This window comes from Tricharina praecox (assembly GCF_024521635.1).
Source record: "Tricharina praecox strain CBS 144465 chromosome Unknown BZA05scaffold_1, whole genome shotgun sequence".
NCBI lineage: Eukaryota > Fungi > Ascomycota > Pezizomycetes > Pezizales > Pyronemataceae > Tricharina > Tricharina praecox.
Genome location: NW_026250403.1, coordinates 366,065 through 381,169, shown reverse-complemented (window position 1 = coordinate 381,169; position 15,105 = coordinate 366,065). Strand labels below are relative to the sequence as shown.

At 53.8% G+C, this 15,105-nt stretch overlaps 5 protein-coding genes across 5 annotated transcripts; 1 reads left to right on the top strand and 4 right to left on the bottom strand.

The window, feature by feature from the left end:
• Positions 1-474: 474 nt before the first annotated feature.
• BZA05DRAFT_381179 (uncharacterized protein) lies at positions 475-3,565 on the bottom strand. The gene has a single exon (XM_051481979.1). It carries the CDS (start codon positions 3,483-3,485, stop codon positions 882-884), a length of 2,604 nt encoding a protein of 867 aa, XP_051344027.1. The 5' UTR covers positions 3,486-3,565; the 3' UTR covers positions 475-881.
• A 908-nt stretch (positions 3,566-4,473) lies between these two features.
• BZA05DRAFT_469736 (uncharacterized protein) lies at positions 4,474-6,097 on the bottom strand (the record flags this gene model as incomplete). Its single annotated transcript, XM_051487865.1, has 1 exon — positions 4,474-6,097. Exon 1 carries the CDS (start codon positions 5,971-5,973, stop codon positions 4,474-4,476), a length of 1,500 nt encoding a protein of 499 aa, XP_051344026.1. The 5' UTR covers positions 5,974-6,097.
• A 414-nt stretch (positions 6,098-6,511) lies between these two features.
• BZA05DRAFT_2893 (Rap1-interacting factor 1 N terminal-domain-containing protein) lies at positions 6,512-12,572 on the bottom strand. The gene is made up of 5 exons (XM_051480312.1): positions 9,573-12,572; positions 9,396-9,521; positions 9,130-9,343; positions 7,465-9,076; positions 6,512-7,407 (listed from the first exon to the last, which is right to left on the bottom strand). The coding sequence occupies exons 1-5, from the start codon at positions 12,209-12,211 to the stop codon at positions 6,758-6,760; spliced, it is 5,241 nt and encodes a 1,746-aa protein (XP_051344025.1). The 5' UTR covers positions 12,212-12,572; the 3' UTR covers positions 6,512-6,757.
• A 592-nt stretch (positions 12,573-13,164) lies between these two features.
• On the top strand, positions 13,165-13,892 carry BZA05DRAFT_440083 (ribonuclease E inhibitor RraA/Dimethylmenaquinone methyltransferase; the record flags this gene model as incomplete). Its single annotated transcript, XM_051486574.1, has 2 exons — positions 13,165-13,276; positions 13,336-13,892. 2 exons carry the CDS (start codon positions 13,165-13,167, stop codon positions 13,890-13,892), a joined length of 669 nt encoding a protein of 222 aa, XP_051344024.1.
• A 139-nt stretch (positions 13,893-14,031) lies between these two features.
• BZA05DRAFT_440082 (uncharacterized protein) lies at positions 14,032-14,750 on the bottom strand (the record flags this gene model as incomplete). The annotated part of the gene is made up of 2 exons (XM_051486573.1): positions 14,032-14,619; positions 14,682-14,750. The coding sequence occupies 2 exons, from the start codon at positions 14,748-14,750 to the stop codon at positions 14,032-14,034; spliced, it is 657 nt and encodes a 218-aa protein (XP_051344023.1).
• Between the last annotated feature and the right edge of the window lie 355 nt (positions 14,751-15,105).

Genomic DNA, 15,105 nt, shown 5'->3' with positions numbered 1-15,105 from the left:
GGCCGAAAAGCCACCAACTACCACTGGTACCGGTAGGAGTGCCTACAGGCTGTGTATCGATACTCCTTCACCGGGGGCAAGGCAGTCCTCGAATATGGCTGCAGTCCTTTGATATACGGCATATCATCTAGTTACGGTGAGGTGAATCCACGCCTGCCGCCGGTCGACCAACCCAATAGCAGTTGTATGTACTATGTATAAATCCCATAAATAATTATAGGTATTATTCACGGCTCCGACCCACTCGGTGACTCGGGAGTCTGAAATGCAAACCTGAAACACCGTCCGGAATGTTTCCAAGAATGTCTCTTCTCCTCTCTCCCGCGGGTCTGCCGTCTGCGGTCTACTCGGAGCTGATGAAACAACACTCACCACTCCTCACCTCCCCGCCTCTCCCGCTCAGCTGTCGGTCGATCCTCATCACATCACCGGATGTAGTCACAGGTCACAGTCAGAGTCAGTCAGGGACAATATTGGCAGTATTTCCCCTTCTATATACATACGGTAGTTACGATACGATACAAACACACGGAACGCAATATATACTATGCTAAACATGCACGCTATGAAAAGAAAGAAGAAAAAAACTTGAACTCCGGTCCCACACCCCCACTGGTCCCACAGATCTACACCTAAACCCTCAAACAAACAAATGAAAAAATGAAACTGAGCGGAAAAAAACAAATAAGGAAAAAAACTGATAAAAAAAGATTATGGTTCCCAGGCTCGGGATTGGTATGCTATGCGATGCTATGCTATGCTATGCTGTGCTGTGCTATGCTGTGCTGCGCAAAGTACTGTGATCGATCTATGAAAAATGAAAATAAAAAGCTGGAACCAAACTGATAAGCAAAGAAAAAAATGAAAATCCCGTTTCATCGTTACAACCAGAGAACCCACCGTACCATTCGAACACCCACGGTAACGGACCCCCTCACAATCCTGAATGCGAGGAAAACACTCCATACCACCCAGAGCAGGACCACAACCATCCACTCGACGGAGCCCCATAGCATCCTTCTGAGCAACCGCATCTTCCCGCGTCCCTTACGCCGCCGGGCAAGCGAGAAAATCTCGTCCTGTAGCTTCTTGACATTGAGTGTGAGCTCCGTTGTGACGCGGGTGCTGAGAAGGTCCGCTTCGTCGGCGACAGCGCGGACAGCGGGTGTGAGATTCTGTGATACCTCCTTGCTAACGCGGTTGACACGGCTGTGGTAGCGCGGGGCGGTTGGTTCCATAAAGCTGCTGCGGCGGACGTTGTAAGTGCCGAGTAGTGTGTCGAGACGGTTGGTAGAGGTGTTGATGGAGCGCAGGCGTGGATTGAAGACCGAGGGAGCGGATATGTACATGCCACGAGCCACGATGCCGGTGGCGATGAGTTTGGCCCGCGCATGATGTATGTCGCATTTAGAGATGGACGGCGACGGATCCACCGGCCGGGGAGGAGTCTGTTTGGTGGGTTCTTCCAGGGCGTCGGAGAATTGTTGTAACGGCGGCTGTAACGCGTTGAGACGTGACAATCCCAGATGGCCGTCAGCTTTCCGACGAAATGCATCAAACTTGATCGCCCCCATTGGTGAGCGCTCACGGGAGATTAGTGGAATCGCAAGAGGCTCCCTGAGCTTGCTACCACGACGCTCAGGAGAGATTGAGCGGTCGCTATCAAAGCTCCTCCGAAAATTGTTCACAGAGTAACGGCTCCGGTGATTTGGCGGTCTTGACTTCTTGGAATTCTCTGACTTGAGCTTTGTCTTCTCGTGATCTTCTCTCTCCGATGCGGAGAGGGTTCCTTGTCGCACCAATGAACGCTGGTCCTCGTCGTCGCTTGCGGTGAAACTTGATGCCGTCGGCGATGGCATTGTCCCGTCTCCACGCTTCCACGGTATCAGATCCTCCACTCTGGAGACTTCGTTGCGGAGCTTGTCGACTCGAGACATGACCTTCCCGATCGCCGAGCTTTTCTCCTTCTCCCCCGGCTTCTTGTTGTACCGTTCCATGTCGAGCGATTCTCGGCCGCTGTCCTCGACAAAGTCCTTCTCCTTAAAGCCTTCTTTGCGAATGCTCAGGAGCTTCTTTGTCGGATTGACAACCTTACCATCTCTTCTATCATCGTCCCTGATCTCTGGAGTTGCCGACCGCACTCGTGGAGGGCTGAGTGATATGTTGATGCTAGGCACTACAAAATCCGCTCTGTCTACAGCGATCCCCAAGCCGGAATTGCCGGTAGTAAATCGCTCGAGGCTACTCTTGCTGCCGCCAAAGATTGTAGGAAACCCCGTCACGATCCGGCCGGTCAACTTGCTGGGACTTCTCCCCGTCGGCGCTGATTCGTACTCCTCATCTATATCCATACTCTTTCTGTACTCTGGCTGATTGCTCACTACCGGAATCGGGCCTCTCTCTTCAGTCTCCGATGGAATCCAATCCATATACTTCGATTCCTGCATCCGCCGCTTCTCCTCCATTTCGAGCTCGTGTTGCTTCAGCTTCTTCTTCTTCTTCTTTCCGTGGTGATGGCCTTTGATCATACGTCCCAGCTTCCTCCGTCGGCGATGATGCTTGGGATCCTCCTCTACATCCGCCGTTGCTAGATCGTGTTCTGGCTCCGTGTCGGTAGAATCAAAGAGGTAGTCGGAGTCACTATTTCCGTCCTCGTCCGAAGAAGTAGCCGTGCTTTCGAACCCCTCTTGATCGCCCCTCAGAAAGTGGCGATAATCCTTAGCACCAGCCGCCATCCTCCGTTTGCGTGGCGAGTCGGTGCTGATCTTCCGTCTGGTATCTTCATCGCTGGGCCGAACCTCCACATCATTCTCAGGAACTTCCAGAGACACGCGTTTGTCCCTCATACTTTCTATGCTCTTGACACTCCTCCGCTTCTGGCTCCTCAAGTCTCTCTCCCGCTCTTCGCGCTTAGATTCTTCACACCGCATCCAATAGTAATCCGCCAACATTTCCTCCGGCTCAACAATCCAGTCCATCTTCGGCCTCTTCAACTTCCTTCCATTGCCTGGCGGTGGCCGCGGTACTCCGCCCGCACCAGGAGAGGATATCGGCGCGGCAACATCCTCTACCCACTGTTCAACCGCGCCCGGATCCTCCCACTGCGACGCGTCGAGGTGTATTTTCTTCCTGTTTCGGAGCTTGCGATTCCTAATGACGCGCAAGGGGTTGTACTCGTAGATCTTCTTGTCCGGCAAATCCCTCGGATGCTGTAGCATAGCCAATTTTTGGACTCGGTGCTCCTCGATCTCGAGCAGCTTCTTGAATATAGCCGAGAGCTCGAGCGCTTGCTTCGCCTTCAGTGTGCGCTGTATCGTCGCCTCGGAGAAATGGTACTCTTTTTGCACCTCGCGTAGTCGCTCGGTCCCTAGCGCCCACCGTTTCTTGACCTGTAGATCCCCGGCGCCGCCGAACGGCAGCGGCGTGAGCGACGGCGTGGGAAAACTTGATCTTCCAGGGGTGGACGGAGGCGGCGACGAGGGCATTGTTTGTCGCTTCCCAGCACCTGTAGACGTAGATGTCGACCTCCCTGGGATCAAAAACGAGCGCGTAGGCGAAGCCGTCCTGCCCCTCCCGCTCCCACCCCCACCGGACTCCCTGCGAGGCCCGGATGAGGGGGATACGGTCATGGTGTTTCCGCGCTGGCGGCGAGTAGACGACGACTCTCGTTTCCGTTTCTGCGCCTCGGAGAGGACCAGTTCCACCATCTGCGCGGGGTCCGTGTCCTGCGCAGCGGTGGAAGCATCCGCGCCGAACGTGCCAGTGCTGGGGCGGGTGCAAAGGCTCGGTTCCGTGCCGGGACGATCGAGGGAGCCTCGTCGACTGCTCGTATTGTCGAGGAGAAAACCGCTGGCTGCATGACGGCGCGCGCGGGCTGCCGTGCTAGGGGGGTGTGCTGAGGGGTTTGAGACGCTGCGGTACGACGCTGAGGACGGGGAAAGCGAGATGTTGTTCTGCGGGGCTAGCGAGGAGCTGTACACCGGTGTTGAGAGGCGGGATGATATTGACGGCTCTGTCGGTGTGAGAGAGGGCTTGCGCCGGTCGTGAGGTTCCGTCATGGTCGTTCGTTGTGTTGATGCGAGAGCTGCGAGCTTACCGTCGGGTCGGCGGTTTAGGTTTGTTGCGCGAAGGTAGAGCGAGATGAAGTGTCAAGAGCCTGCTCCTCCGCGAATGGAGAGGAAGCGGTGATGTATGGGCTTGCTCTCGTCGTCCATGAGCGGACGTAGAAAGGCCGGTGAGATCGATTAATTGTTGGGAAATGTCGAAGTTGGTCCGGTTAATCACTTGTCCCTTGCAGCTCTACTAGTAGAGTAGCTGCAGGACAGCTGGACGGACAGCTGCAGATCGCGTCATAACGTGTCACGCGGTCGTACGGATTTGCATGTGAAGGCATAATGCGCAAATCAAATCAAATGATGTATTCAGAGTGCTCAGGACAGGAGTGAGAAGTACTTAGAAGTAGTTTATTGAAGGCTATTTGTCTCGTTGCTTCTTCGTCTCCCTCGTCTCCTCTCCATCCTCATCGTTGTCCTCATCTTCATCGTCTTCGTCTTCTTCTTCGTCTTCTTCTTCGTCTTCTTCACTCTCTCCTTCACTCTCCCTCTCATCCTCGTCATCATCTCTACCAGAGCTTTCCTCCTCACCCTCCTCCCGGCTCCCCTTTCCGCCAGACCCATTCCCCTTTTTCCTCAAAAGCTCTCGTTCCCGTTTCCTTTGAACGTATTCCCTATCCCTCCCGCCCAAATATACCTTTACCTCTTCTAGATAACCCTCTGTGATCTCATTATCTTTTTTCGGCAGTCCCTGGCTCGCCGTCCACACAGTCCCCTTCGAATTCGTCCCCAGGGTCCTAAACTTCATATCCTGCCCAAACATCTTCGCACACTTCTTCGCCGTTTCCTGGAGTGGCGCCTGCTCCCACCCCTTGATCGCCGCCATTCCCATAACCTGGCTCCAGTCACGCAGCTTAACACGGTACCGTCGGTTCCGGAGGTAGCGGGCATAATCTTCTGGTGTTGCTTTGCCACGTTTACGCTTCTTTCCCGACTGCGGTTGGCCAGCGGATGAGGAGTCACCGTCGTCGATGGCATCCGGATCCACGCCGCCTTCTCGCGCCTCGGCCTGTACTTTTTGCCACTTATACTTCGCATCGCTGCTGGGGATAAGGTCCTTCACGTAGTGTTCCCGTTCCTGATGTAGCCCCACAAGCAATGTATCAAGGCGCGAGATGACATCCCTAATCACAGGGCGGACCAGTGTCCCAATCTCGTCATCATCCACCGCGAGCTCCAACCCCTCTTTCTTCTCCATTCTGACCCGCTCCTTCGCCTTGCGCATCACCAGAGCAGTCAACATCTCCTCCAACATGGCACTCGGCGCCTTGTGTCCCCCCCTCTTCCCCTTTGCCGCACCGGTGGTGGTACGGTGCGCATCATCACCCCTCTTCCTCCCCAGCGCATGCGTATTTCCTGGGACATGATCTCGCTCCCTCGGCACGTCCTCCTTCCCTAGCGGCCACGCAGTCCACTGGCTCCTAATGAACTGCCGCAAATTTTCCGGCACCTCATTTTTCTCACCACCGTGCTCGTTAATAGCTCCGTGCGGTAATTTCTTCTTCAAAACATGTGCATTGAGCAGGTGTGTGCCGAGCTGCAAATGCGCGTCCCACTCCACGCTCTCGATTATGCGCCATAGCGGCGTGACCGTGGACTGCGTCTCCTCCCGGTCGCCCCAGCGGCGCCGCGTGTTGCCTTCGTCGGAATCGACATCGTTGTACACGCTCTCGTCCGGCGTTTGAAATTGGCGTGGGAGCCCCTCGTCGTCGTCGTCGTCGTCGCCGGAGAGAGATGGCGGCTCGGAGGCCGTGCGGTAGTCGGAATTTGTTGGGGAGGTGGGCGTGGGAGAGCGCCGTTGTGCGGGCTCGGGTGAGGGCAAAGGCGAAGCGTCCCCGCCAAAGATCGAGAGGCGCGACATTGTGAGGTTGGGTGAAGGTGGGAGAACGCGACGCACGATTTGCTGCACGTCGATGGGTGCCGGGATGGCGGGATGTTGCCGGGTTGCCCAACGACGGCTCGGCCCGTGGTAGAGTGAAGTTAATCGACGGTACCGTATGTAGAAAAAAAAGATACCGCAAATTGAAATCGAGCGCTCCGGAGGAATGCCAAAACTTCCTATTATTTAGAGACAGTGTTTGCCCCGGCTAGGACAGCTTAGGCCGCACGCCGTACGCCGTACGGTGAGAAAGTGGTTTGCAGTACCACGAGACACGTAAGAAATTCAATTCTTGATCTGTTTGTATGTACGATAAGTATCGTATGTACATACACGCCGAGAAACCAGACAGCTAGTGCAGTGGATGATCTCCCAGCCGATACGGTACTGGTATTCCAAGCTTGAGTCTGCGGTTCCGAACTTCACCTTGGGCGTGCGAGGTATGTGAAGCGCATATTGACAACAGCTCTACCGATCACCAACATCCGGGTTCAGTCCTCAATCTCCTCAGCAGTCGAAATCACCTATTCAATTCTTTGCTGTAATTCGTGTCCCCGATACCTATAGACTGCACGACCGAGAAAAACAACATGGAAGAATCGACCGTATCGTAGAGAAAGAAAAGCCCACCCTATGCTAAAACAACAAAAACAAAGTACTAAGGGAACCATGTAAAGTAAGTAGGTAGAAGCCCCACACAAGCAAGGTATCAAAATGTTCCACAGCCCCTCCAAAAAAAAGGCTATCTTACATGACAGCCATATCATCACTGCCTCGCCGTCTTCTTCTTCTCCCTCAACCGACTGAACGCCTCAAATACCTCGTCCTCAACGGTTGAAATCTCAGCCACCGTCAAATCCGCGCCGTCTACCATTGCCAGAGCCTTCCTGATGGCTTCCATTGCGGTCATCGCGGGCGGGCTGGCGGCAACGGGCTGTTCCTTGTCTTCCTCCACTTGCTGGATAGTAGGTTTCGACTCCTCCACTTGCTGAATAGCAGGCTCCGACTCCTCCACCGTCTCTTTGTCCGCCTCAGGCGTCGCAGCACTCTTCATCATGGCTGACGCCAATGTCGAGCGTCGCTTGCTCCGTCGCGCTGAACGCGGGGTGACAATCTCCGAGTTACTGGCCTCCGACAAACTATGTCTTGGGCTTCTAACCTGGAGCTCGTCCGTGTACTCATCGTTCGCGAACAATCCCTTCGCCTTGCGACTCTTTGTTGGTGTAGAGCCAAACTTTGCAGCAGCAGCAGCAGCAGGTGGAGGCTGGGAATCGGCGACTGAAGATACAAAACTATCGAACTGGGTTTCGCCAATAAACGAGACATCCTTCTCTTCTACAGCGGCCTTTTTGGGGGATCGCACTCGTTTTGACGCGTTGCGTGTACGCATCGGTGTCGGCGATGGCGCTGGATCCTCTATATTATTGTTGTTAGTGGTGGCCGCCCTCGCCGCGGTAAGGTCTATGGACGTACCACTCCTTTCATCGAGATCTTTCCTGCTGGAATCGAGTGCGCTCACAAGTCCTCGCGGCGGTTTCCGTCCCTTGTTTTTCCTTGCCGAAACCCTCGTCTTAACCGGCGTGTCATTTGTATCCGCAGATTTTACTCTCTTCGAGGACCGCTCTGTTTCTGGCGACACGGGTGCCAACGGCGGAGGATGACTCGCCATAAGAGAGTGCTTAGCTTCTACTACGACTTCAACAGTGTCGAGTACTGGCAGTGAGGGCTTGGGCTCCTGTGGTAGGGAAGAGCCTCGCTTTCTCTTCTTCGCGCGCTTCTTGTTGCTTCGCGATCGAGGAGTGCCCGGCGTTGCAGGCGTGTCTGCTTCACACGCCACTGACGTAGATGCGTCGGACATGGAGGTAGACATACTAGCGCGAATGTCCTCGCTGTTTCTCATTGGCGGTACCACAAGAGTGACCACCTCTGAGGTATCCTTGACGCGTCCAGCGACTCGCGCCTTTTTGCGGACAGGAGAAGGCCTTTCGGGCTCCTCAACTTCGGGCTGCGGGAAGTGATCGGGGGCATCCACGAAAGGTTCATCGTCGGAAGTTCCATCAGGCGGTATACCAGCAGGAGGCCCAGGCGCTGGCTTTTCCATACTAGTCTCAGAATAATCCGCCATGGGGGTATCACCACCCATGTCAAGATCAGTCAACTCGGAGGACATCTCACGAGGTATGGTTGCTTCGTTATTGCCCTTACGCCGAACAGAGCCAGAGACTGATGGAGATCGAGAGCCAATGTGAGACTCCGAAATGAATGAAACCATGAAATCAGGTGCCATGGTCGACTCTTTAATCGTAGTCTCAGGTATTTTGTCTGAGTATCCGTGACTCTGCGAGCCAATAGGCGTTTGGTTCCGCCTCTTTGAAGTCGGCGACTCGTCGCCCACTTTCATGGTCTCCCTCTTACTAGCGGCGGGTGTGGCTCTTATCAACTCAGGGAACATCACTGCCGCCTGAGCCTGCTCCTCTCGGACCTCTTTCTGGTGTTCGGTGATGAGTTGCGAGTCTTGAGCTTCGAGTGACGGCGTGCCTTCGATGGCTACAAAATCGAGCTGCGAATCCATGTGTTTTGGCTTTGGCATTCTCTTCGTGGGAGTGGGCGTAGGCTGGTTACTTCTCGGTCTTCCGCGAGCTGGTGTCTCCCTAATTACACTCGTAGGAGTTGACGTGCGTGCCCTTGAGTTAGGAAATAACTGTCGAGCTGGTGTTGGGCTGGACCATTGTATATCGGCAACCGATTGAGTATTTCCTGCGTCTTGTGATTCGGTGAACTCGGGAGGCGTGAATACACCCGAATCGTCCTCGGGAAAGCCGGGGAGCGATAGATCAGTGATAGTCCTCAGCCTCGCCAATGCCATCCGCACTCTGCTAGGATAACTAAGCGACTCCTGCTTTCCGAAAGTGTTGTTCCACGTCTTAATGGTAATATTGACAGTCGATTTCCGCCGGCTTTCAAGGCCGCTTGACAATAGAACATTCAGATCGGACAGAATTTCGCTGTCATGTCGTGGTAGAGACTCGACGGCTTGGAGGACGTTTTCCCATAACTTTGTAGCAGCCATAGCGCTGAATCCATTCTGTAATTACATGAGCAACCACTGAATCGGAATTAGAGATCTGGATAACCCACCATTCGAGCATTCTGGTTAGAAGGATCTTTGGCCCATAGCCCAAGGCCCTCTTGCATCTGCTTCAACGGTGCCATTGATCCAGATGGTGACCGCGTAATGAATTCAAGAACAGCCTTGCAAAGATCAACTCCCAGGGCTGTAAATTCCTTGTCAGAGGATTCGTAGGTTTGTAGAAGTGAACTGTTGGCCAACGCATAGAGGCTCTCCAGTGAACTGCAATAGTCAGCATTCCCGTAAATTACACATGGCAATTGTGGCTTCATACTCAGTGTTTGCCGATTTTTGATCACCAAGCCCACGGTGACCCTTAAACATACTCTCGATAGTGGGCTTCTTCTTCGCAATGCTGGCATTCCGCAGGAGAATAACCGTCCGCTCCACGTTCAATCCGCTAAAGCAAAAATCAGCAACCATCACACGAAATAGACTACAGGTGTCCAACAAGCGGGATTTCAGTTTCAGCGTGCGAAGCGATTCTGCTAATGGTGCGATGATGTTGGCCGCGACGTATGCATTGCCAAGCTCGCCCTGGACAACCTCAACGAGCTCCTTAAACAGATTTTCCCATTCCGATACATACTGCTGAGATCCCCAGGCAAGCACCGTAACCGCGTCTTTGAACTCCCCACCCAATGGTGATGGGCTGAGGAGCGCCTTGGTTATTGCTGGCGCCGGCAAAGCCCCACGGGTCAGTTCGGCCAAAATATCCCAAAGACCCAGATGCACAGCATTGATTTCTCTTCGGGGCAGAAGCGTCTCGCAGGATGCCAATAGATGGAGTTTCTTCCGTCTAGAATCCTGAGACACGCAGCATTTTGAAAGAATACGCCTGGCGCAGTTGAAGTATTGCTCGTCGACTGGAATTCCAGGTGGAGGTTCAACCAGAAGTCGCACGATGTGCAGTAGTGGAGGAAGCCGATGTCCGTTGTTACTATCGGACTGGTATTTATGAATGGGCGTGGATGCAGGAATAAACCTCGACTTCTCATCAAGAGCCAACTGCTTCTCTGTGAAACACAGTGTTCCTAACGAATCTAGAGCCGTTTCAACCAGGAAGGTGAACCGCTCAATGAAAGAGAAACCGGAAACAGGCTCCAGATTTTCTGGTGCTTCGCCCCACATGCGCTGGAACATGTTGAAAAGACACGACACAGCCTCCATGAGTTCTGGTACAATCTTGATCTCCTTATTGCCTGCATCTGCAAGTATGCGAGTAAATCTTTTCCACACTAGTCGAGCTCCCGGAGCATCTGTGTCCTCCCATGTTGTCCGACGGAGGGCGACCTCGACTATCGTGAGGACCTTTTCACAATTTGACCGTACCCATTTCGGATCCAATCGAGGTACCTCTTCGGTCTTCATGAAAGGGTGGCCAATCAAGAGGCGATCCTCGCTCCACCGCTTCGGAGTGGTGCCATCGAAGAGGGAGCACAGTATGTTGCATCCATCCATTGCCTCACTGCCCGCCAGGACCAGGTTCTGAATCAACCCAACTACTACCACCTCCCAGATTTCCGAGAGTTGCTTTGCCGACGCACTAGGTCGGAATCCATAGTATAGGTAGACACACACATTCGATAGCGCTGCCTTCCGGGGCTTCCGAGTGTTAAGGCTTGCATTTCTTGGGTCCAGGTACTGCTCCACGGGTTTACACATGAGCTCCAACAGTTTCCGCTGGGTGTTCGGTCCGATGTTGGAGACATATATGAGTTTCGACCAAGCCAGCTGTGCCTCCACCTTGACCTCCGGCTCCGAGACGTTGAAACATGTTTCGATGATTCGCAACCACGGCGTGAAAAAGTCCCACTTGTCCCCAACAGACTGGGTCAGTAGGAGGAGCACCGCCCACAGCTGCGAGACGTATTGCCCCTCATGCTCCTTCTTGACGAAATGATCGAGCCGGCTCCGTATAGACTCGAACATCCGCTTCCCGTCATTATCCTGGTTGAATATGCTGCTTATAGTACGAGCAACAGCCTTATCTTTCCCCATCACCAGAGCAGCCTCGCGCAAGAATATTAGTGATCGTGTTCGGACTTCCTTGATGTGGTTCAAGAGTCCTCCGAAGGCATTGCGCATCCAGTCAGGTGCTCTCGCAACCATGACCGTCCGTGACTGTGACAAGAGTTTGTAATAGATGTCGATTCGCTCCTTGGTAATAGATTTCCCCGTGATCCGCTCATCCAGTGTTTCCAGAGCCGTTACAAGGCGGTTGCACCTTTCTACCGTCATCGTCTTCGTAGGGAATCTCTGCTGCGCCAAAAAGTGGAGATATAGGGTGACGGAGGCCTTAGATGTCTGGGGATCTTCGATTTTCTGTATCGCATGCAGGACGAAAAATGAAGCGCTGGAATCGTCCATAGCATTGGCCAAGCGTTCGTACCAGCAAAGGATGGTCAATAACTTCGTCGCCTGCTGTGTCAGTTGGCTGTCCAGGTTTCCGCCGTCTTCCATCTTTGCTGCCAGATCCCGCCTCATAGCGCCGCATATCATAGACAACCTCCTCTCCATTACACTCCAATCAGGAATATCATCATAGGCCCGGAGGGTGTTGCAAAACGCAATGTAGGTGTCCAGTTTTTTGCTCCGCTCAGTGGATGCCAGCGCCTCGATCACCGACTCCAGCATGTGCGAGAACGAGGCATAACTGTGGGCCACGAATGGCTGATCAAGGGGAGGCGAAGTAGCGCCCCGAAACGGGCTTGAGGTCTGCTTCAAGATCGATTTCAGGGATTTTAGATTAGTCGAGGCCGACGGACGCACTCGCGAAGTGGACGGCGTTAACGGTGTGTCTGGTTTGTGGTAAGTCGTCCACCCGGACCAGCCAACGCGTTTTTTGGGAGGTTTCTCGGAAACGGAATCGGCGGAATCGGAGGGCGGCGAAGGGTCGCGCGAAGACACAGGAGACGAAACCAAGTGCAGCATCTGGTTGCCACTACTGGTTACAAGGCTCTGGTCGACTATGTTCTTCGCTCGTGGAGATTCTTTTGGAGGCGTAGGCGGTCTTGGGGTCGTCATATCGAGGGAGGATCGTACGGGTGTCGTAGGAACCAACGGGTCTTCGGCATCGGAGCGGACCATGGTGAGAGAGTGTTTGGGCTAGCAAGCGAAGTGAGTTGACTGATCAGAAACGACGCGCAAGTTGTCCGAAATGGAGCATATGTAGAAAACTCGAAGATGGTAAATTACGAAAACGGTGCAAAAACGTGAACAGAGACAGTAGAGAAATTATTCGAAGCGAAGAGCGAGCAAATGTATATGGCGGTGCGTGGGCCTAGTATTCGAATGGAGGCGGAAGTGTATGAGGAACAAGAATGAGAAGGGCGGTTCGTTAAGTCAGTTGGGGTCGTGATCGTTGGGGGTCGTCGCGGCGGAGGAGGCGGGAAAGCGACTAATTACCGGGGGTGAACAGTTCAACGCAGAGTCGCGTCCCGACCCAAAGAACCCGCGTAAATGCGAGTTTTAACAGACAGTTTTTTTCTCGTGTTTCACACCACCGGTTTTTAGACGTACAACGACGCGTTAATGTCAAGAGTGACACATTTCTTCTCTTTTTCCCAATTTACTCGCTTAGTAATGATTCAGGTGCGTGCAAACATTGTAAGCAATAAGTTTTGCAAGCAAATCGATGTCTATCACGCCAGCCAGAATTAAGGTGACTCGCGTCTGGAGACGTGACCAACGCGTTGAGAGCGGACGGATGGCTGGAGTCCCCATCCATATTTGCACTCCTAACAGGATGAGAACTGCAAGGCGAGCGGTGCCGGCCAGTGTCTGCCTCCCAGTAAGCTCAAATGCCCACCAGAGCGTTCCGGACGGGAGCCTCTTACAAAAACGGTCCAGTCGATGGGCGGTCTCGATAACCCGTCCACCTGATCTCCGCGGCGCGGAAACAACCGACCAGCTCATATTACATCACTCGCTTTGTAGTTTCAGGCTGATCCCTGTATCTGTGAAGCCTCGGGCCAATATCACATCTCCATCTCCCCGCCTGTAGCTCTGCAGCTTCCCACAGTCCGTCAAGCACAAGCAGAATGTCAGCAGAACAACTCCAGGCCCTTTGTTCGGGCGCTTTTACCGCCTGTGATATCTCCGATGCCCTCTTGAAGCTGAAAGTTCCGCACGCCGGATTCCTAGTGGATATCGGTCTCTCCTCATTACTACCACCTTCTTCGCACCGGATAGCTAACAAATTCCCACGGCAGACCTCAAGCATGCAGGTTCCACCCGAGGCTTCGTAGCGGCACCGGCGACGACAGTCCTCTTCGCGCTCAAGGCATCCACCGAGCCGCCATCGATATCCGGTCACTTTGCGGACAATGCCAGCGCCCCCGGCACAATTGCCGTTCTTTCCGCACCGGCGGGGACTCGGTGCGCAGTCCTCGGCGGATTGGTTGCTGCCCGGCTAGCGAAGCGCGGGGTGCGTGGTGTTGTTGTCGGCGGCAGGGTGCGTGATCTGTCAGAGATGGAGCTCGGCGATGAGTGGCAAGTTTGGGCGCAGGGAACAAGTACGGTCGGTGCTGGTGCAGAGACTAGGTGTGTGGGTATTGATGTGGATATTGAGGTTGCGGGTGTCATGGTGAAAGCGGAAGATATTGTTGTGATGGACCAAACCGCTGGTGGGGTGGTGGTTATTCCCAAGGACAAGGTGGCGGAGGTTTTGGAGCTTATGCCGAAGGCCGTCGAGGCGGATATGTTGGTGGGGGAGGATGTTCAGGCGGGAATGGAACTTGGAGCTTCTATGAAGTCACGAAGAGGATAAAAAGCAGTAGCTACGGCAGAGTCGGCGGATATGTTGGTAGCGGAGGATGTTGAGGCGGGGATGGAACTTGGAGCGTCAATGAAGTCACGGAGAGGATAAGAAACAAAAGCTACGGCAGAGTCACAACAGCTTTCAATCGCTATTTGGAGATTGCCTTACAGAACCACCTGGCGCCAATCCCCTCCCTCCCTACCTGCTCCGTTATCTCCTCAAACCCAATACGCTTATAAAAATTCCCGGCACGAGCATTGTCCTCCGCCGCCCCCAAGTGCACCCCCTTCACCCACTCCTTAACCAACTGACTCTCCATCTCCGCAATCAACTTCGGCCCCCATCCTTTTCCCTGCCACGGTTCCACGATATCCACATGTATATGGGCGGGGTATCTCTCCAGTAACTCCTTGGGGAGCACCAACAACCTCCCCGCATTTTTCGCCCCATCCCTAAGGTCCTCAAACAGGAAAACTTGATCAGATAATCTAGGTGGGAACGGCAACTCTCCATCCGGCTCGAGGAGAGGTATGTATTCCCATTCATACCGTATCGCAAAGATCTGTGTGTCGGCTACGGCGAGGATGTAGCCAGCTACGTCGCGGCTGATGTTGTCCTTGGAGGGAACATCGAGAACCCATATGTGCTCGGGCTCGAGACGGAGATATGGGTGCGCATACAGGTAGGGAACCAGGTCGAGGACATCGGAGAGTGAGTGGTGGGCTGTGAGTTCGCACTTATGAACGGGCAGTCCTGTGGTTAGCGAGATACCTATGGGATGGGAAGGGGAAGAGTTACGATGCGCACGATGGAGTCATAGTCTTCCGGCCGGTAGGCGCGGATGAAGGGAGGAGCGTCGTCGGCCATGCCAACTCTCTGGAGTAGTGATAGGCGCTGCGGGGATGCAGCGGGGAGAGGTACATAGCGACCGGTTATTATTGTATCGTTATATAGGTGACCGGTAAATTACGGTACCATGGTAAGTCGCAGCACCATTTTACCGAACTTTGGTAACTACAAATTATACGTACTTGTAACAAGGACGGCCTCTCCCGCTGGCATCAGTAATGAGGTCCGTCTAATCAACGCCGAGTGGTCCAGTGGCCTATAGTGATATCTGGATGGTAACCGTATACCCTCCCAGAGACAAGAAGGAAGGCACGACACATTGGTGCTCATATACATCCACAGACAGCCAGCATTCCCTGGTGTTAGTAAAAAT

Bases quoted from the DNA above. Each gene is read 5' to 3' on its own strand.
- BZA05DRAFT_381179 (XM_051481979.1), bottom strand. From the start codon at position 3,485: ATGCCCTCGTCGCCGCCTCCGTCCACCCCTGGAAGATCAAGTTTTCCC.
- BZA05DRAFT_2893 (XM_051480312.1), bottom strand. From the start codon at position 12,211: ATGGTCCGCTCCGATGCCGAAGACCCGTTGGTTCCTACGACACCCGTA. The intron at 9,522-9,572 runs GTTGGACACCTG...TTTTTGCTTTAG, and splicing joins CTGAAACTGAAATCCCGCTT to CGGATTGAACGTGGAGCGGA. The intron at 9,077-9,129 runs GTGGGTTATCCA...ATGTAATTACAG, and splicing joins CTAACCAGAATGCTCGAATG to AATGGATTCAGCGCTATGGC.